The sequence below is a fragment of the Pan troglodytes genome, chromosome 4 (genome assembly GCF_028858775.2).
Source record: "Pan troglodytes isolate AG18354 chromosome 4, NHGRI_mPanTro3-v2.0_pri, whole genome shotgun sequence".
NCBI classification, from domain to species: domain Eukaryota; kingdom Metazoa; phylum Chordata; class Mammalia; order Primates; family Hominidae; genus Pan; species Pan troglodytes.
In genome coordinates this window covers 34,799,954-34,822,225 of record NC_072402.2, presented here as the reverse complement: position 1 = coordinate 34,822,225, position 22,272 = coordinate 34,799,954, and the positions used below count along the sequence as shown (strand labels likewise).

Below are 22,272 nucleotides of genomic sequence, written 5' to 3'. Positions count from 1 at the left end.
TCTCACTGGTTTCTTCATTTAACTCTTTCCCCCCCATTTTTCTACATTGTCAACTTAAAACCATGAAATGTATACATTTAGAAAAAATAGAACTTAATTTCTTATAAAGGGTTACAATCTGCAGGCTGGAGCCTCTGGCCAAAGCCAAAAGCAAGCACTTCAGATAAAAAAGGGAGAGGCTGAGATTTATGCCCAACAAGATGAGCCTTACATATACATTTAGTAGGTTATAGGATAATCTTATGAATATTTATGAGAGGCCCTAATGCATGGTCAGTAATCATATATGTTACATGTTACATACAACCCATGTTCACTTTGGGATGGAGACTTAAAATGTAGTAAAATTGGGCTCTATATGTCAAAAGATGAAATACAGGGCACAAAGACGCTTGGTGTGCAATCTCTGTAAACCGCCCAGAACCGGCTGTGGTCTGTGGTCAGTTATGAGGATGGAGTGCTTTGTAAGGCTGAACACTTGTCAGGGGGAAACTGCGTTGAGGGAAGGGGGGTTCACCACGTCAGGTTGTCTGTTGAAGTTGAGGAAGAAATCTTCCAGACATAGTTTTTCAGGAACTGGTTTTAGTTTAATTTTAGGAAAGAAAGTCTTGAGGCAGTTATCGAGGTGGGGGAGCGTTGGGTGTGACTGACCTCTTGCCTTGCCAAAGCTGTAGAATCTGGTTTTTAATGTTTTCTGGGGTCTCTTTTTACCACAATGAGTCTGTTTTGTTTTGCTTGGGGGCCTAGGGGCTTTATTTTTATTTTACATCTTCATAGCAGTGAACTCCTTCAGATATATTATTTACTTCTAAATATTACTTCTAAAGTTCAGGGAGAAAAACAGTTTAGAAGAGGCCCTAAAATTCAAAGAATTTGGGGAAAGCTTTGAAATGATACGAAGGATCAACTAATCACACTTTCTTTCCAGTGCTTAGATTCTTCCTGTGACATCCCCAGCCTATATTTGATACCTCCAGGCACAGAGAACTCACTACTACCTGGAACAGCTCAGTCCATTGCACAGCAGCTCAACGCTCCTGAATGGGTGGTGGAGAGAGGAGAAGCCGCCGGGGTAGAGTCCTGGCCTAAAAGTCACTAGGCTCCACCTAGGAGGGGCTTCTGAAATAAGACTCCTGTCTACCCCTAAAATAACTGCAGTGGTTATATGGATTACTATATATGAAAATACTTTAACTTCTATGAAGTTGTGGCAACATTTAGAGCTGATGGAATTAAGTTACAGTTGCTGGACACAAGAATAGACTAAGGAAAGGGGTCCCTCCTGCCCAATTCTGAAATGAGCAATCCAGGCTGGTGCGACAGAGGAACCCAGGTTCCTTTCATCCTATTACTTGCTCATCCCACAAGGCGTCATCCTTGCCTTCGAGGTCAAATCTGGGGCCTGCTCTAGCCACACTCCTGCTGGACTCAGGAACAGAAAAGAGAATAAGTCCAGGACATTTTCCTTTAAAGCAAATGATATGGCAGTCGCACACTTCAATTCTGTTCCTGCCCTTATGGCAGAAGCCAGCCACAGGGCAGCCTGGTGTGGCTAGAGCCCCAGAGCTTCAAAGGGAGTTGGTAACGATGAGAAGGGAATGGATGCCATGTGACAGGGATGGCATTTGAAAGATTTCCAGAAAGCCAGAATTTCTACTGTGAATCCCTTGTAGAGATTTCATCCCCATCACACCACCTTTATAATAAGCTTGAAGAGGACCAGTCCCCCAAAAGAAGGGTGGTACCCTCTTTTCTCAACAATGACCCAATTTTTCTTCTGACCTTACTAACATAAACATTTACTCTATAAAATATAAGGTGTTGAGGTAGGGTGAGTGGAGGGGGCCCTAAATGTTGATTAGGCAATTGGGGAGGCAAAGGAGGTTTTTGCTATAACTGCCATTCTTTAAATCTACAATTCCATGCTCTTTAAAAGCCTTATAATTTTCTGGATCTGGGAGCTGGGCTATTTCAGGGTCACTGGATTTATTTCAGTTGGTGCCTGAACTGACTTGAAACAAGTGTGTGTGGAAAAGAGCTATTTTGAGAAGGAATAAACCGAGACTGCCCTGATGACAGAATATGCAAGCTGGTGGGTCTTGACTCCTTAAAGGATTATGAAATTAATTTGATTGGTCCCAATCTTTATATAACCACCCCAATCAGGAGCCTTCCCATCCCGCCAAAAGGCCCCCGCACGTGCTCTCCCAGTCAGTACCCCATGCAAAGGTAAAATAGATGATATTTTTAAACATGGGTCGTGTTTAAAAGAAATGGAAACTCTGAAGGAGAACCACACTGGGTAGAAGGTTATTCCTGGGGCTCCACCCCCTGCTCCATCAAGTCCTCTGAGCATGAGCTGGGCTCTGAGAAGGAAGAGACAGGAACCAATTGGTCATGTCCACGTGGCCTCAGAAGCTGAGTACGTGACGGTCACCAGATGCCTAGGCAGGCTCCCTTGAAATGGCAGGGCTGCTGTCCAAAATCCTGCTGGGTCATTGCTATTTACAGGCAGCCTTCCCGGCGTGCGGTGGATATCCCAAGCGGGGCTATTTTTAAGCAGGGCTATGGCTTGCCGTGGGTTAAGCTGGTGTGGACAGAAAGCGAGATGATCTAGCCATCTACTGCAGATGGCCTGATCTTGAACAGAAACCTGACTGTAATTGTCCCTGGATCCAGGCCCCAGACAAAGACGCTGGAAGGAGGTCCCTCCAGCCCCTGGCTCAGGGCCCGGTCTGCTGCTGGAGCCAGGCAGCTTGAGACATCCTCCTCTCCGACCTTGGCTTGAGGGGTTCATCCTCCAGAGCTCACCAGGGCCCCAAGGCTGGTACACCTGAGAGAAGAGAGAAACAAATCCCCCAACAGATGTGCAATTTCACCTGCTGGCCCTTCAATTCTGAGATCCAGAGCCCTGGCAGAGGAGCCTCCAGGACCAGGCCTGGGGAGCAAGACTGGCTCCGCCTTTTACGTTTCAGAGAAAGAGCAGGTGCTATAAAGGGCCCAGCGCCCACGGGCCTGCCTTCAAGGGTACAGCTGTGGGGGCCGGTGCGCCCGGAGGTCTACGCTGGGATTGGTGAGGTCCTCTAGCCCCGCCCCGCCAAGGAGGATTTCCAGGCCGGCCCGACCAGCTCGCCCTGCATACACTTCTTGGCTGTGTGCGCTCAGCAGGACGTGGGAGGCTCCGGCTTCAAGGTCGGTGAGTCCGTGAAACTCTGCTTTATTCCTCCAAGGAGGGGTCATGGCTAGAGCCAGTGTGAAGGACCTTGGAGGAGTGGATGCAGGGCTGTAGACGGGGACCCCGTTAGGACGCTGACTGCGAGGAGGCAATGGTGACTCGCTGAAGCCAGCAGAGCTCCCGCCCTTGGCCGAAGCGACCCCTCCTCCCTGCACACAGGTGGGGGCAGCTCAGCACCAGGAGCAGAACAAATCAGCACGCTGCCTGCAGGGCCTCTTTTTGGTAGTGAATCAGGAATTTTTCTCGATGGAAAAAAAAATCTAAAGGCTGTATTTTGACACTAAGTTTGGGACAACTTTAAAGTGTCTTTCCCTTGTAATTCACAGAGTCTAATCCACTCATTTCTGGGAATGTTTTTCCCCAGCAGTCTCAGTCTCAAAAGACGTGTAAATCAGTGACTTGGGATGAACTAACTAGAAAATTAAAATTTTGAGAAGCTATTTACTAATAAGCCCAATAGCCAGGCCCAGTTTAAACGGGCAAATAGTATTGCTAGATATTCAGTTTTGCCGTCACTAATACTAACACATTGATAATGAGACAAGTAACCGTCTTCCCTCCCCACCATCCTTACCTTTCCCACCGGAGGTTAATTTAAAAAAAAAAAAAAAAAAGAAAACCTATGGAATTGGCCCCACGTGTTTCACCTGGGCAGAGGCCTGTTATTCACTAGCTTGCTTGCTTGGTTGTCCCGGGGTTAAAATCAGTCCTGTTCTTGCCCCTAGAGTGGTCTGCCTTCAAATGCTCTCCTCCGAATGTGAGGAAGAGTGACATTTGACAAACAGACCAAAACCTTTAGGTCTCCTCAGTGCTGCCCTTTAGACCTTCCAGAAAGTGTTGCCAGGCTCGTGACCCCTCACAGTGTCAGCTGAGTCAAGTGAGGGGCAATTAGTGGCCCTCAGGACAAGGTTACGCTAGGTACACCAGTGTGCTGTTTCCAGAAGGGCTGCTTTTCCTGTCTACGGCTCTCACATTTTCTCTGTTCTGAACTCGTGTCCTTGGTCTGTTCTCTCTTGTCCTCTCATGGAGGCAAGCGTGGCCACAGCATGTGGCCAGAGACTTCCTGACAGGCAGGCTCTTCCGGGAGGCTCTTGGCCTTGTTTGGCGGTGTGAGCACTTCACTTCCTCTGCATTGATAGGCACCTTTTCCAAAGACCCCAGACTTTGGAGTTAATCACGCCTGTGGGTTAAGGCACTGTCACAGCAAAGCACAGGAGTGCCACATGCACCCCATGGACTCTGCCAGCCTCATGACCAAATCATATCATTAGGAAATGGGCCATAGGCAGGTCAGTTTTCCTAAGGAAACTGTGGGTTGGGTCGGGGGGAGTACCATACAGAATGGGGAGTCCTGGGGTTTCGGACACAGGAGGGAGACTGACTTTGCCCCTAGCTCAGAGGCCCTGGGCCTCCATCTCTGCCATAGCCTACAGCAGGCTCCATTTGTCTTCCCAAAGGAAGCCACGTAGAGTCTGTGTCAAGCATTCTGGGAGCTCCTGCCCACAGAGCCAGGAATCCAGCAGCAACCCATGCTGAAGATGACTGCTGGAGGTCACACTAACCCTTCCCAGGAAGCCTCAGAGACTCCCTCCCTTGGGCGGGGAAGAAGGCAGCCCACTTCTTCACAGCACTTCAAAGGATTAGATGGCTCCTAGCTTCCTGTTTTCTTGAAAACAATTTACCCTTGAGGGACAAAGTCTGGTAACGGTCCCATGCCTTCATCACAGGAGGCCTAGGAAAGGCCTCTGTTTTACAGAGTAGGATTCTAAATATCTCCTGCCTAGGACTGTCTATTTGCTGAGTAGAACAGTAATGCCAAGAGTGCCCATTAAGGTTGGCTGCGTACCAAGTGGTTGTGAGGTAACGCACACCCTTTGCTGTCTTAGAACTGGGAGGAGACAGGCATTTTCTGCTGGCCTAGGAGCCTGGCATCGTGAGAATTTGTTCAGAGTGTTCTGTGGAGCTGGTCCAAGCCCAAGGACATCCTCTGTTTTGGGGTGGCTCTCTGGATGGAAAGCTGACACGTGGTCCTCCTCCTGCCCTTCCACCTGCCCTCTGGCTGAGGAGTTCAGACACATGGACGCTGTGAATGGCTGGACCAGAAATAAATCTGAGTCAGCAGAAAGGCAGACATGGTCCATCCGGGATGCCCAGGAAGAGCAGGGGGCTCGGGCTGGAGGCAGTGACAGAACCCAAGGCCTCCTCTTCACATTCTAGGATGTCACAGAACCAGAGAAGACCATTAAGACCAGGATCTGAACTCCCAGTATACCTGCCTGGGACCAAGAAATGTACAGCTTGTGGCCACTTAACAAAAGGGCTTGATGTAGCTGTCCTTGTTTTTTTTAATGCGGAGGGCAGTGTAGGAACAAACAGGATATTATTGCTTTTGGCTCTGTGGGGCTGTGCTCTTGCACCTCCCCATCGCCCCAAATCTCCCTGGCTTGGAGCCCAGGTATTCTGCCAATTTTAGCCTAGATGCTGTAAGCAGTGTTTTTCAATTCGGGAGTCACTGTGGTGTTCCAGGTTAGGGAAACTGAGGCAGAAAGCTTCTATGGGGTGAGAGCTGGAGACCACCTTCCTCCTCACACTGGCACAGCATCCCTAGCAAGGCCTGGCAGGCACATTGAGCACTAGGGTCAGAGTGGAGCAGGCAGAGATATCCCTGGCGTCTGGGTTACTTCAGCGGGAGCCTGAGGACAAGGAAAGAGAACAAGTTTATAATCTGCAACTCTAGGAGAAGTCATATGCCCTGAGGTGACAATCCTGTGCCTAGGAGCTGCTGTGTTAAATGCACTTCTACGGTCTTGGGGGTTTGACCGAGTGGAATGATCTGTGGCACCACAGGTTTTAAGCCACAGGGGTGGTTTCCCTCCAATTGCTGGTCAGTGACGGGCTGTATGTGAGGTGCTGCGGTCTGCAAGGAAGCTGAATCCAGTGCAAAAGACAAACCTGGGTTCAAATCCCAGCCCTACTAGTGTGCTGGCACTGAAACCTGGGGCAGGTCACTTCTCTTGAGCCTTAGTTTCCCCATGCCCAAAATAAAGCATACTTGGCAGGATTGTTACATAGACTGTGTTTGTAAGGTCCATTGCATAATGCATGGCTCATGATAGGAGCTCCTAAATGCTCAAAAAGAAGACAGAAGGTTTGACTCAGTCAGTGTATAGGGTTGGAAAGGATATTCCAGGTGAAAGAAAACACTCAAGCAAAGGCTCAGAGGTGGCAAAGTGAAGGACCTGTTCAGTGATGCCAGGAAGTCATTGGAGACAGTGTTGGAGGGGTGGAGTCTGGAAGAAGAACTGGGGAGCCCAATTGGTTAAATCCATTTTGTGAACCCCGATGTTGGTTTTCAGAGGATGATCAGTAGATCTGAAAGTATGTGATAGACACCTTTGAAGTCTTGTCTGCAGAGATAGAAAATACAAATTAAAAGAAGGCAGCTGTGGTGGTTCACACCTCTAATCCCAGCACTTTGGGAGGCTGAGGCAGGTGGATCACTTGAGGTCAGGAGTTCGAGACCAGCCCGGCCAACATGGCAAAATCCCATCTCTACTAAAAGTACAAAATTAGCCATATGTGGTGGTGGGCGCCTGTAATCCCAGCTACTTGGGAGGCTGAGGCAGGAGAATTGCTTGAACCCGGGAGGTGGAGACTGCAGTGAGCTGAGATCGCACCACTGCACTCCAGCCTGGGTGACAGAGCGAGACTCTTTCTCAAATTAAATGAAACATTTAAATGCGAAAAATGTAAGTTAAAATCAAAAAGCATTCAGAAAAGGGGCAGGCCGAGTGCTGGCTGGAATAATCAGGTGTGGCTTTGGGGAGGGAGTGATGATGATCCCATAGCCTTAGGGTCATCAGGGGAAGGGACTCATTTATTCAGTGCCTACTGCAGCCTGTCCCGTCGTCTTCACAACACCTCACAGGGAGACCTCATCATGCCCATGATGGGGAGGAGCTGCTGAGGCTCGGGTGGGTACCAAGCAGGGTTCCTACACCTAGCAGGGCTTGGTAACATCCTGTAATCGGGGAGCTTTTTCTCATTATACATGTGAGGGCCCCACTCTTGGAGAGACTCATTCAAAAAGGTGGAGCCTAGAAATCCAAAATTTTAACACACATCAAAATTTTCTTTTTTAGGTTTTTACTTTTTTATCATAAAGATAACACATGCTTATTTTTACAAGTGATACAATACAGAGTTCCATTAAGAGAAAATTAATCTGCCTTCTCCAAGTCTGTTACTCTGAAGCAACCCTTTTAGCAGTTTGATGAATATCCTTCAATACTTTTATGTTCATACAAATATATGAAAATGTATATGTATATATACATCATTGTTACAAATTGCAACCACTCATATTCAGTCCTAAGCAAGTTTTTCTTTTCCTTTTACCCTAAAAAGATGTCACAGATGGGCCTCCAGGTAAGTGGAGGCAGTTTTAACTCCTTTAATAGCTGCAGAATATTTCACCATCTGAATGCACCAGCATTTGTTGAGTGGCAGTGCTGGGCTTCTCAAACTATCTGTGGCAAAATCTCTTATTAATTTCTAATCCATAGCAGACTCACACATTTGTAAAATATGATAAAGTGCAACTATTAGAAAAATAGAATAAGGCTGGGCGTGGTGGCTCACACCTGTAATCCCAGCATTTTGGGAGGCCAAGGCGGGCAGATCACGAGATCAGGAGATTGAGACCATCCTGGCTAACATGGTGAAACCCCGTCTCTATTAAAAATACAAAAAATTAGCTGGGCGAGGTGGCAGGCGCCTGCAGTCCCAGCTACTTGGGAGGATGAGGCAGGAGAATGGCGTGAACCCGGGAGGTGGAGCTTGCAGTGAGCAGAGATCGTGCCACTGCACTCCAGCCTGGGCGACAGAGCGAGACTGTCTCAAAAAAAAAAAAAAAAAAAAAAAAACAGGCATACAAAATGCCAGCTCAAAATTTAAAAAGTAAAATGACTATCACAGTGCTGTAGGTGTTCTAAATGCTTACTCTCAATTCCTGTACTTACATCGTCATGAACTGCTAACAGCCCACAGACCACACTTTGGCAGCACTGGTCTGGGGTCAGCCTTCCCTAAGTTGAAAAAATCACTCTTCTGTGAAGACCTTGTCACTTTTCACCACCTCCAAATTCAAGTCCCAGGTCTCACAGTTTGTTCCTTTGGCTATGGCTCCAGTGCCATCGTGCTTTGGCTCCAACCTGTCTCTGCAGTCCCTCCCCTGCCTCTGCCACTCATGGCTCCTGCCTCTGCACATTCTGTCCACTGTATCTGGAAAGTCCTCCCTTTATCCACCAGGCAAGGTGAAGTGATAGCCCCGAAGATTTTTTACCTCTTCTAGAAAGCCGTCTCTGACCCACCAGGCAAATTTGGGTCTTCTCTCCTCTTTACTATTTTTGCTCTTGTCCTTTGGATTATAGTGGTAGGTTTTTATAGTGATCTGTCTCCCCCACCTGGCTGTACCCTGAACTCTACAAAAGCTCCTTGAGGGCAGCCCCAGTATCTGACACAAGGATTGATTCTCTAACATTTGTTGAGCAGATGGAGGGATGGATGAGCAGATGGATGGATAGATGGACAAACGGATGGATGAAAGAGCTTCCAGGCTTAGCTCTCAGGCTGTAATGTAATCTTTGCTGTACACAGGCCGTGAACTGGGTGGTTGGCCTTGCCCATGTTCAAATCCATTTCTGTTCTAGACTCCAGAATCTGTCAGGGTTGTCTTGAACCGTGGGTTTCCTTGAGGCCCTCTAGGGTACGTAGCCACCACAAATTCCAGCCAGAATCAGTCCTAGCTTAATTCAACTCTCCAAATTTCAGGGGAATTATCTTCCATAGAGTCCCTCCAGAGGCAAATTTGTATTAGTGACAGTGGCCCAGGATGCTGTGTCCTCATCTTAGGAATCTGGACTAGGAATAGAACAGGGGACACATTTAGCCCTTTCTTTTTTTCAGCAGCATTCAAGGGCAGGCTAAGTCTGCTCTGGGCTGAGGGGAATGGCCATTTCCCCACCTGGAAGATGCCTGGAAAGCAGCTTTGGGGAGGGAGGAGTGGGGGCACGCGGCATCCACAGTCCTCCACTGATGCACATGGGTGTGCAGGGGTCTATTCATTGTTTCCACTTGAATCCTTTGCAGGGTGTGACCTGGTCCTAGTCCCAGGGCAGATGGAGGCATGCAATACAGTACTTTGGTATGGTTAAGACCCCATCTAGACATGCTGTAATATTTGTATGGTAAACTATTGTGAGTGAAAGGATCTTTATTTAAATGAGTGCCTGGTGCAGAACAGACACTCGATACATATGATTTCCCTTTAGCTGTGTGACCTTGGGCTGTTAGTTAATGTCTCTGTTTTTGAGTTCCCTCCTCTGTGACATGGGATACCTGCTTCTTGGGATTGTGTTGAAAAAAGTACCCTGCCCTTGAAAGCACTCGAATTTTGTTTTCTCTCCTTATTCACATATAAAAAATGTTATAATAATTACAGTTATCCAACAGTAAAATGGGTTGCTGTGGCAAGTGGTGGGATCCCCAGGACTGCTGGTATTTAAGGAGGGCTGAGGGAAAGGGATGCCTGAATTTCAGCTGAGGTAAATGACCTCTAAAGCCTCTCAGGTTCCTGACATTCATTCACTTACTCATCAGACATTTAATGATAACCTATCATGTGTGGGCCAGCGTGCTTAAGAACCAAGACAAACTGTGGCCCAGTTCTACATTCATTGGGTCTTGTCCCTCTGAAGTAAAGGATGGACCCAGTGATTGTCCCTTGTCCCTTTGATGCGTGGAATTCCCATTGATTGTCCACCCCTGACTGGAGCCTTGCCAAGCTTCTTACACTGTGCCTTCCAGCACGTGGAGGGAGGAAACCAATTCCTGCTCCTCGTGAATTCCAGAATGTAAGTTACCCCACAAGCCCATGCAAAAAGGGGAAGAGCTTCCTCCTTTTTCTTAGAGCATTTCCTTTAGAAAACTTATATTTTGCTGCCCCTTTGAAATGTACATAAATCTTTTTAAAAGCTAAGTAAGGCTCCAGTCGATTTTACAACCTAGGACTCTTTTCCTGCAAGGGCCTGGAAACCATCTCTTTGAAAATACAGACATCAAGGAAGATAGCTCCCTACCTCCCACTGTCAGTGGGAGGGCAGTGGGTAGTAGTTTCATTTAAGCACCTGGCTCCAAGTTGTAAAACTACCTGCTGTCCTAGAAACTTGAGTTTTATTTGTCCTTTTGATAAAGGCAATTAGCGAACACAAATGGTCACCAGGTGAATTTAGGATGAATTATGCTTGACAAATGGTGCTGTCAAGTCCTCTTACTTTAGTTCGAGAACATGTATGTAATGAATGGGTCCTATTTGCTTGCCCACATAAAAGGGTGGGATGTCTGTCTTTGCAATCTCCTTAGCAGAATGCTAAAGATGTGCATCACTAGTTTAATGTTTATTCAATAATAAAATATTTTCTTTTTCCTATATTTTATGGAGAGGAATTTCTGGGGTGGGAGGAAATTTAAATTGTTTCCCCAACACCTAGCACTTGCTCCTCATCTGATTCTTCCTTTCCAATCTGCCTGCTCAGTCAGAACCCCTAAAAAAAAAAAAAAGGAAACAGAAGGACATGCACATTTAGGCCTTGTACTCTGCTGGCTTTCGTCTGTTATCTGTGGGGTAGTCTCTGCTGTGTCACATACGGACATCTCTGACGATGGGCACAATGAGCTCCCAGGGTTCAGACAGCCTGTCATGGTCAAACGGTCAGGAGCCTGCACTGGGCCACCCTAATTTGCAGATACCAGGAAACGGAGCAGGTACATGCTCAAAACCAGAACTGTGAGTCTCACTTGGTGGCTTTTATTGATAGGATTTCAAAATCCATGTCTGAAAGAAATTTGTGTCACATCATATAAGTAGATTTCATTCAAAAGTTTGTGGGCTTTTTGTTTTTTTGTGAGACAAAGATTTGTTCATTTCTTGCATTTGAAGTACTCTTTGATGACATCCTTGGGCTGAGACTCCTTGCCATAGTCCTTAACTACTACACAACTGCAACCAACCACTTTACAGGGTTTCCCCTCTCTGTCAATTTTACAGAGGTCGCCTACTCATTCCCCTAGTTTCTTGTCATCAACCTTAATTAGGTTGATTTGGTGTTCAGCACAAAGGGCCTTGACCAACTTGACATACATAGGCTCATCAGAATTGGATGCAGGCACACAAAGATGGGGTTGGTTCTGGTTGCCCAGCATGCCAAAAAAGCCAAACATTGACGCTGAGATTCGTAGTGAGAAAAAGGCGTTTATTGCTGGGTGCCAAGCAAGAAGAATGGGTACCTAGCACTTAACACCTGAGCTCCCTGCTGGCTTATAAGCAAGGGTTTTTAAAGCAGGAGTGAGGGGGTATCCAAAATGAGTTAAGAGCTAGGGAATTTCTGGAACTTCCATATCTATTTTTTGGTTTCAGTCTGTCTGAGTTCTATGACAGTGGTCAGCATTTTCCATCTGGTGTGGGAATTGGTTTCTGAAAAGCAATGCAAGGGAATAGGTCAAGATGCTATCTTTAGTTTCTACAGGGAATCAAACATTTTGTGACTCCGACTTACTTGGGTGGCTTTTAAGTTATTATCTTCTTGTTTAGCAGGTTATTCGTTAACTTCCCTAATTGCTGGTTGTAGGACTAGCTAGGTACCTGGAACTTCCCTTAAAGGGACTGAGAATGTTGCCTTGATTTCTATGCTTGGCACGTGTGGGTAAGGGGAGGAGCCCAGCAGGGCCATAAGAGAGGTCCCTTGGGAAGACAATACAAACATTAGGAGTGAACAGAATAGAGATATGTGGCACTGAGTTTACCCGCAGATGCCAAAAAGGCACAGAGCACAAGGGCAGATGAATGAGCAGCCCATGAGTGCACTGCGAACTGAGAGAGAATGCAGTCATCTTGAGCTAGAAGGGAACAGATTTTGTGGGGATTGAGGCACCAGGCTGTGGTCCAATTAGGCAGGGAAAGATGGAAAACAGAGTCCAAACGGTAGGGGGTGATAAGAAGCAAGAAACAGTAATAACTGTTTCTAAAACAAATTAGATTTGTTGCATTAGCACAAAATAGAAACAGCAAACCAATATTTTAAAAAGTCATATACAGTATATTAGAATAGAGATACAAATGTAGGATATACATGTGTGTTTTTCAAATTGAGATCATGCAAAGCTCTAGTGCAATGGAGCTGAATGTGAGGCTAGCTACTGTGTCCTGATGTTCTGGGCCCCCATAACAGGCCTTGAATGATGTGTGCAAGAACTGTGTGAGCTTTTGTGAAATTCCTAATAGGATTTTTTTTTTTTTTTGAGTCAAGTCTCTATCACCCAGGCTGCTGGAGTGCAGTGGTGTGATCTCGCCTCACTGCAACCTCCGCCTCCTGGGTTCAAGTGATTCTCGTGCCTCAGCCTCCCGAGTGGCTGGGATTACAGGCACGTGCTACCACACCTGGCTAATATTTTTTGTATTTTTAGTAGAGACAGGGTTTCGCCATGTTGGCTAGGCTGGTCTCTAACTCCTGACCTCAGGTGATCCGCCCACCTTGGCCTCCCAAAGTGCTGGGATTACAGGCATAAGCCACCACGCCCAGTCCCTAATATGATCTTATTTAGTTGACATTTGCCTCTTTCCCCAAAAATAGATCAAAAGAAATGTTTCCCTTTGTCCCGTTTCACACTAAACGGGTTGGGGAGGAACCAGGGGAGATGTCAACCGTCTGCCGGTGACTGGGAAGTTTTCTGCAAGTCCTCCACAGCATAGGCCAGCAGGCCACTTTTCACTAACAGAAGTCATAAGCCAAGTGAGGTAAAGTTCCTTAGTGTAATGCATCATGGCTCATAGAAATCGCAAGATATAATTGCCTGCCTCATCATTAACATCACCTGCCCCTTCCTGGTGTGGGCCTCTGTGTTCTTGGGATGAGTAACCACTATCTATGTGGGCCTTTCTACTTGTCTGCCTTGACCTGAGCAGTTCGACAGTCTGATGATGCTGGAGGTCTTAGCCTGGTTGTAAGACAAAGTAAAATCAGACGCAGATGTCATCTGCCCGGGATTTCCAGAAAGAGCTCTCGGATTGCCTCAAAAACACATTGGAGCCTCTACACTACATATGCTACAGTTACACGAAATGAGGCAACTCTCTTTTAGGCTCTGCCCAAAGAAATTTCAATTTTGAAGACAAAATTGTGGATAAGAGACTTCCTCTTCCCTGAGTGGATGAGTATACCAAAGCAGGCTCCCAAAGGGCACCACTGTGATGACACATGAGGGTATCAGCAGCTTGTCCTCAAACCTCTTATTGCCCTTCCTCTTCCACCCACTGGCTCCATCAAGGCACATACCTGAAAGGCTTTCCTTTATCACAGTGCTACACAGGAGGGGAAATGGACCAAGCCATTGTTCCTCTATCAGGATTCCTTTGTGTGGGCATGCATCCCCCTCACTACTTTTTTTTTTTTTTTTTTTTTTTGAGACAGAGTCTTACTCCATAGCCCAGGCTGTAGTGCAGAGGCACAATCTCTGCTCACTGCAGCCTTCGCTTCCCGGGTTCAAGTAATTCTCCTGCCTCAGCCTCCCAAGTAGCTGGGATTACAGGTGCCTACCACCATGCCCAGCTAATTTTTGTTATTTTTAGTAGAGACAGGGTTTCGCCATGTTGGCTAGGAATCCTGGCTTTAGATCAAGGAGTCAAATGCCTGGTACAGCATCTGTGACATCAACACATGATGTAGGTCCAAAGTATGCCTGTGTTGAGGTTTTTTGGCAGCTGCTGCAGGCTTTGACAGCTGGGGCAGGGCAGAATCCCTTGTCAAGATCCAGAAAAGGGGGTGGAAAGAGGGAGTAGCCACCTCCCAGAAGTGCGAGGTGGGACAGCAGAGCTTGCTGGCCATGTGGAAGGAACACGAGGTGGAGTCAGACAGGTGTGCATTCAAATTCCATCTCTGTCGCCCACTAGCAGTGTTAACACTGAACCAGTCACTTAACTTCATAGAGGAGTATCTGGCTTCATCTGGAAAACAGGGACAATAGCATATAATGTGCCTGGTACAGCAGGTACCCGATGGTTCCCTCTCTCCTTTCCTCCTTGTAATGCAAATATTACTCATTTGGGTGGAGACGTACATTGAAGGCCTGAGAGAGCAGCTACATCTGAGGTCGTCTGCGAGTTGAAGAGAATGTGGGGAAGTTCTTAGGGCACAATGTCATCACTGGGTCATAGCAGTCTCTGTGCTGGGCAGAAATGGGGCCTGATGGCCAGGCCTTCACTATAGGTCTTATGAAGCCTTTGAAAGAGTCCCAGGAGCCAGCGGGATGGGAAAGCTGAGACGGGGCAGCAGGTGATCAGGCAGAGGGCACAGCAGGGCCAGCGCTGTGAAGAGTCCCAGCAGCTGCGGTGCGAGGGGCCCGGGGCCACCACACAGATCATCCACATCTGCCAGCAACACTCTGCTCTCAAACTGCTCCCCCACCAGTGGGCCCCAACACCTAAGGGCCTCACCACCCGCCCAACTGTAGACCAGAAATCTCAGGCATCCCTGGTTTTCCCTTATCTTTCCTTTCCAAACCATTAGCACAACCTGTCAGCACTGCCCCAGAATAGACTGCAAATACATTCTCTCTCATCCTCGCTGACTCACCTGGGTCTCAGCACCTTATCTCTCACCCGGACAACGTCTAGGGCCTCTGACTGCTCTCTCTGCTTGCATTCTGCACATGTCCCTCTAAACCATTCTCCACTGGCAGCCAGAGCTACCCCTGTAACTCATAAAATGAGCTCAGCTCGTCTCCTGCTTGCAAGCACATCTGTAAATTTCCTCTGCACTAGGATAAAATCCAGACTCCTTAGGGTGGTCTCGGGGCCTGCACACCTGGCTCCCCTACACCCTGCCCGTCCATCCTTTCCGAAGTCCACTGTGATTTGCTCCCTGTGCTTCAGCTCCACTGACCTCCTTTCTGTCCTGGGACAAGTCCAGATCTGTCCAGCTTTAAGGCTTTGCTGTTCTACTCTCTGCCCCTGCCTAGCCTATTTAAAAGTAGACATCACTTACATTTTCTCTGAATAATATCCTGCTTATTCCCTTCTTTGCACTCATCCCCACCTACGATGATTTTGTTTTCTTGTTTCTTGACTGTCTGCCACAAATGAATTAGAAGCCCCCACAGGAGAGAACTGTTTCTTTTGCTCACTTTCATATCATTATTGCCTAGCGCAGTGCCTAACAGTAGGCTCTCAGTAAAGAGTTCCTTAATGGATGAATTCCATGCTTCCTGCTGGGGCTAGAAGCCAATCCCGGGCTGTAACTGATCTAAGACTTTCTGGGATCCCTGTGAGAACGGGCACAGTGGCAGATGTGAGGCCGGAAAACAGGGCCAATTAGAGTGGAGGGGATGGTGGGAAGGAACACGGGCAGCAGCGAAGTTGAGAAGCCAGCTTGCCTCAGCCCTGTGATATCTAGCAGCCAGGGTTCCCTGGAAGAAGGGTCCTTGTGGACCCGTACCTGCCAGTATTGGAAGTGTGGTCCTCTCACCGAACTGCTCACCATATGCTGACGGGGAAGCTGGATCAGCCAGCAAGGACCAACTGCAAAAAGAAACATTTGGGGAAAAGGTGTGTGCTTCCTACAAGCTGTGAGATGCTCCTGCTGTTTCCAGTCCCCTCTAGCTACAGAAGTGGAGCCCACAGTGAGGGTGTCTGAATGCTTGAGATTTTATCCCAGGGAGAAACATCCTGGCTGCTCTGGTTCCTCATCTCCTCTCCCTAGTGGTCTCTGAACAGAACAGTTCAGTACGTTATGATAATGCTCAGAACATGGAGGGAATTGAAAACGTTAAAAAAGCTTTGCAATGAGCCTGAGATTTCTTTTTGTTCCAAACTTTTGTCCTAATGGTTTCACAAGATATACTGACTTATAAAACCATGTTTGGAAACTAGGCAAAACCAATACTATCTGCTTTAGTAGACACAGATTACCCCTTACAAACAAACATCTTCCCAGCTTTACTTATGCCACATGTTATCATGTGTGCAAATAAATCAAGCCTCTTCTGAGTAGGGGTTACAGCTGCAGAGAATGCTTATGTAACATCTGGGGCCTGCCAGGTAACAGGGAAATGTGTAAGACAAAGCAATGTTCTGACTGTGCAGCGTTTTAAAGACTAACTTTTAACATGCAAGAGAGATTTAGTTTAGTCATGAGGAAAAGTGATTTCATTGCAAGCCTTGATTCTGGGTCTTTGGAGAGCATGGAACAGCCATTGCCAGATCACCAGCCTGTTCAGTGAGACCTTTGTTTCAATTTCACAAACAAGGTTACTAATTAAGGCCTTAATAGTGAAATTCAATGCCTCTTTGTGTTCTGGCGAGACAAAAACAGAGTCAAGGAAGCAGGCATTCTTTGCTTCACCAAAACCTGGAGTCTGTGTCAATTCTCTTCAAGGAATCAAAGCAAGGATACTGAGGAATTTCAGTTCCAAGATTGCTTTGCTAGCCACAATCAAAGCTTCCCCAGGATTATCTGCATGAGTCATCCTTTGTTGCTCAGACACAAGGGCAGTATTGGAACTTGGAATAAAATAATAATTCTAAATTAATTAAATTAGTTCCTTCCAGGAACTAAAATATGGATATGACACTTCAAACATTAATATTCTGAGCCAGATACCCACTCACACATCACCCTTACAAGGGGGAAGACCTCCGGTGGTCACAGGACTATACATGGAGACCATTCACTCCCCTTCCTCTTGGCTCTGCTTCCTAAGATTTATCGTCTCAGACACTGACTTGGGCACATATCAGTGCATAGGCAATTTAAGGAATGAAAAATAGGGACCAAGACATTTGGGTCATCCCTGGTCAATCCCAGAAAGGAACATACTTCCTGTTAGCTTAGGAAGACCATGTCTGGCTTATGTTTAGGCCCATACTGCCTGGAAAGAATCTGGGCAAAGCTTTCACTTTAGTGAGTTCTACAGTAAACCTCTAGAGTGACAGCATTGCCTCTCTCTAGTTAGAAAGTGGATTTGAGGGTGTGATGGCAGATAAGATGGCCCAAAGGATGTATGCTAGTGTTGCCTGCTGCAAGCAAGGACCAGGAAGCACTGGTGCGGCTCATTGAAGAGCCGTTATCTATTCTTGGAGGGATACTGACATGATGACCTGAAATCTAGCAGGGGAGCAAAGAAGTTTCCATGATGAGAATGAATGTTGGTCTTTACAAGTCCCCAGGACAACTTCAAGAAATGACCAATTTATATCTTGTCTGCTCTTAGTAACTTAATGGCTTTAGAATTGAAAGAATTGTTTGCAGATATTAGCACGGAAGAAGAACTAATAATCTGATTTCCTGGGCTATCCTGTAACCTATATCCTGTAACCCCTACTCAGAAGAGGCTTGATTTGTTATTTGCACACATAAACATTCTCAAATGTTTTCAAGGTCTTTGATGCTTTTAGTTGGGACATTCAGGTTTAGTAGAGACTTCGAAATGACGGTTCTATTAGGAGTTGATGTTTATTCTTCACTGGATGGCCCAGGTTTTCAGCTACAGCCTTACACATCAGCAAGTTCTTTGAAGCAATCAATCCAGCTAAGTTTGGAGCATCTTGCAGCTGAGTCTTGGGAGCCTTCCAAATATTAGGGAAATCCATGCTCTTTTTTTTTTTTTTTTTTTTTGAGACAGTTTTGTTCTGTCACCCAGGTTGGATTGCAGTGGTATAATCTTGGCTCACTACAACCTCCACCTCCTGGGTTTAAGTGATTCTCATGCCTTAGCCTCCTGAGTAGCTGAGACTACACTACAGGTGCATGCCACCACACCCAGCTAATTAATTTTTTGTAATTTTAGTAGAGACAGGGTTTTGCTGTCTCTACTAAAAGACAGCTAACAATGTTGGCCAGGCTGGTCTCAAACTCCTGGCCTCAAGTGATCCGCCCACCTTTGCCTCCCAGTGCTGGGATTACAGGCATGAGCCACCATCCCGGGCCCATACACTCTTTATTTGGGCATTATGGAGATCAAATAGAGTACTGAGAACTACGTACTCTTTTGTTCTCTACTCAAAGAGCCACATTACACAGCTCCCTGCTAGGTGATACTGTGGGGCTAATTGGCCCTTCTAAATCTCTAGGCAGTAGCAGACCCAACAGGGTTTCTGTCTGTGCATGTTTATCCTCTTTTTCATCGTTTGTTGGTAGTTCAGTACTTGTATTACAAATAAATATATAAATACTTATTTAGATTTATACATGTTTTCTCCATTTTCTGCATTTCAGGCTCTCTCCTTATGCTGTCATTTCCTTTCTTTCTGAAGCATATAGCTTAGTAATTCCTTTGTTATTGATCTGTTTTTTATCAATGTTTTTCACTCTCATTTTTGAAAAAATGGTTAGACTAGTTCCCCAGTTCTAGGTTGACAGTTATTGCTTCTAAAAATATTATTTACCTGGGCTCATTATCAAAAAATCAGCTCGTTTGTCATTTCTTTGTAGGTAAACTGTCTTTTCTTTCTGACTGCTCTTCATGTCTTTGTCACTGATATTCTGCAGTTTTATTATTTGTCTAGGTGTCAATTTCTTTGCTTAGATTATGTTACACCTCTTGAATCATGGATTCTTTTATCAGTTTTAAAAATGTCTCAGCCATTCCTCTTCAAATCTGACTTCTCTGTTTATTCTCTTTCTGGGACTTCAATTTGATGTGTATTTGAGCTTGACATTCTATCCATCATATCTCCTAATTTACATCTATTTTCCATTTTCTCATTTCTCTGTGCTACATTCTGAGTAATTTCTTAAGCTATATCTTCCAGTTCATTTATTCTATGTTCAGCTGTGTCATAATGAGTAGTTCAATTTGGTTCTTACAAATCAACTTGGTCATTCTTAATAGTCTCTTGTTGCTTGCTCATAACTATGATTCCACACTTAGTTCTTTAAACATTCAATATAGGGCTTATTTATATTATTGTCTGACAGTTCCAGCATCTTCAGTCGTTAGCAGTCTACATCTGCTATTTCTTCTGTTGACTCTCATTCATTGTACCTCCTTGTGTGTTTGGTGATCTTTGGGAGTTCATTGTTTCATCTTAATCTGTAGGAATCCAGGGCCTAAACTGAATATAATTTCCTCAGAGAGCTTTTAGACCTGCTTCAGGCAGGAGCCAGAAGTTGGGGTCTGCTGACTTTGTGCCACTTCAGCCTCTTTCAAAGGTCCTACTTCAATGGGGGAATCCCAGTCTCAGCCCCTATTCCCAATGCTGGCATCCCAACTTCAGTAGAGTGGGAGGGTGGTCCTCAGAAATTTCTCCTACCTTTCAGAAGTCCAGAAATCCATCCTGTTCAGGGTCTAGTTGTGATGCAGTGGCAAAGTTCAATAGAGCATATGGTCTGTCAAATAGCTGGAAGAAGACATCCCTGCTGCTGTTTATTTTTTATCATAGCATATTAACAGAGAAAAAGCATGGAATTCAGAAAGTTTAGACATTATGTCTAAAACTACCCAGATTTTCCCAAGCAATATGAAGAAAAAAGCAAAGCAAGAAATAGAAAACACACACACACACACACACACACACACACACACACACACACACACACACACACACACAGAAAGAGAGAGAGAGACAGAGACACCGGAAAGAGAGGCTATGGCTCCTGCAGTTCTCTTGCCCATTGACCCCTATGTTGTGGCTCAGGGTCATCCTATGAAGCTATCTAATCCAGCTTCTTTGCTTTCCAGACACTCATCCAAGAGGAAGGATGGCCAGTATCTTTTCTAAGTTGCTAACTGGCCGCAATGCTTCTCTGCTGTTTGCTACCATGGGCACCAGTGTCCTGACCACCGGGTACCTGCTGAACCGGCAGAAAGTGTGTGCCGAGGTCCGGGAGCAGCCTAGGCTATTTCCTCCAAGGTAAGGGCTCCTGACTTTAAAATAACCTCAGGCCAGGCACGGTGGCTCATGCATGTAATCCCAGCACTTTGGAAGGCCAGATCATGAGGTCAAGAGATCGAGACCATCCTGGCCAACATGGTGAAATCCCATCTCTACTAAAAATACAAAAAAATTAGCTAGGCATAGTGGCACATGCCTGTAGTCCCAGCTACTTGGGAGGCTGAGGCAGGAGAATTGCTTGAACCTGGGAGGCGGAGGTTGTTGTGAGCCGAGATCGCACCACTGCACTCCAGCCTGGCAATGGAGCAAGACTCTGTCTCAAAACAAAACAAAACAAAACCAAAACAAAAAAAAATCTTCAAAGACCAGCAAGAAATATGCTTTCCCCTGCTGGAAACTGTTAGCAAGGGTCCTTCTTTTTGCCTTTGAGGATGACTAAGTAAAACCGAAAATCATTTTGAGACTCATTAAGCCAGTGACCTGTGGTGTATACAAAGAAGTGTAGCATCGTCATTCTTGCTTAGAGCTTGCAGTCCAGTTGCATAGTAATAATGGGGATAGTTAACATTTGTGGAGCACTTTTATGTGTGACCAGCACTTTACATGGAGTATCTGTTATTCATCTTAGGATCCTTCTGTGATGAAATGAAGGCCTAGAAAAATTAAACAGTGCCCAAGTTCACATAGCTAGTACAGCGAAATGCAAATCCAGGCCCCCTGATTCCAGACCCATGCCTCTCTCACTGCTCTACCACCTTCTGGAAAAAGGGATATCGTAGTACTGATTTTAAGTATCAGCTCTAAAGGACACTGCAGATGGAAAGTGGAGGAGTGGCATGAGAGGGATGAAAATAGATGTGTTTTCTCAGCCCTTGGAACCCTGCCATGGATGAGATACCATGCGCTGAGCAGAGTTTGAGTGGCATGCAGAATTCCACATAGGCAGGTATGGATGAGAGAGACAAGGAAAACCACTGAGGTGTCTCTGAGACATTTAGTGTCTCTTATGAAAATCAGGATCTCTGAGGGAATCGCCAGCAACCCCCATGTACCTTGGGAATTCCTGAGGTGACATGACTTGTGTTTGAGGCTGTGGTGGTCCTAAATCTCCTATTCCTCAATCAGTACACACTCCAGGGTAAGATAGCACCCAATTTGATTTCTATTATTCCAACAGATATTTACTGAACACTGGTTTTAACAGCCAGGGACTGTTTTCAAAAAGGCAAAGTCCCCGCTCTCGTGGAGCTTGCTTATTTTTTGAAATCTGGTGTATTCATTTATGACTCCTAGGCAGTTCTAGCCAAGTATCCCTGTGCCCACTGGCTGAAGGGAGCCTAGTGGAAGGATGGGCAAACAACAAGTCCTTCCATTGGCCCCTTTCCTCGGGGGCTGCTGGCTGACAGCCTGCCCTCCTCCCCACACAGCGCAGACTACCCAGACCTGCGCAAGCACAACAACTGCATGGCCGAGTGCCTCACCCCCGCCATTTATGCCAAGCTTCGCAACAAGGTGACACCCAACGGCTACACGCTGGACCAGTGCATCCAGACTGGAGTGGACAACCCTGGCCACCCCTTCATAAAGACTGTGGGCATGGTGGCTGGTGACGAGGAGTCCTATGAGGTAAAACTATTGGCTGCTGGTTCCAGGGTGGGAGGGATGCTCTGGATATGACTGACTTGCACAGTCCTGGGGTCCTTTTCTTCTCTATGGGGCCAACTTTCTGCCTTCTCAGGAAGGGCTCTCATAAAGGGAAGCCAACTCCAGCAAAACCATCTGGAATGCTTTCTGAAACAATGAGGTCTATAGCTTCCCAGGGACAAGGCTTCCCTTGCTGCTGTGCTAAGATCCCTCCCTGTGGAGGAATGAATTGCATGACAGAACTCTGAGCTTGTCAAGTGGATGAGTTGGTACAGAAACAATAAAATTGAATGGTGTGTATTCACCAGTAAGACATTAGGAGCTGATGTGTCTGTGGCTGAGCTTTATTGGGTGGGGGTCGGGAGGAGGGTTCAGTGTATCTTTGGGAATATGAGGAATTCTCCTCTTATTCTATTATTATTACTGATTTCTCTCCTATTACTGATTA

General features: G+C 46.2%; 1 protein-coding gene across 2 annotated transcripts in view; it reads left to right on the top strand.

The window, feature by feature from the left end:
* Nucleotides 1-2,420: 2,420 nt before the first annotated feature.
* CKMT2 (creatine kinase, mitochondrial 2) overlaps nt 2,421-22,272 on the top strand; it is a 33,043-nt gene continuing 13,191 nt past the window's right edge. Inside the window, exons 1-3 of one of the 2 annotated variants that reach the window (XM_009448927.5) lie at nt 2,421-3,192; nt 20,027-20,198; nt 21,608-21,806. In XM_009448927.5, coding sequence (XP_009447202.1) covers nt 20,047-20,198; nt 21,608-21,806 — 351 coding nt within the window. In that variant the 5' untranslated portion in view covers nt 2,421-3,192; nt 20,027-20,046. Of the gene's footprint in view, nt 3,197-20,026; nt 20,199-21,607; nt 21,807-22,272 lie in introns of both variants that reach the window. The other variant, XM_063810344.1, reaches the window with a different exon arrangement.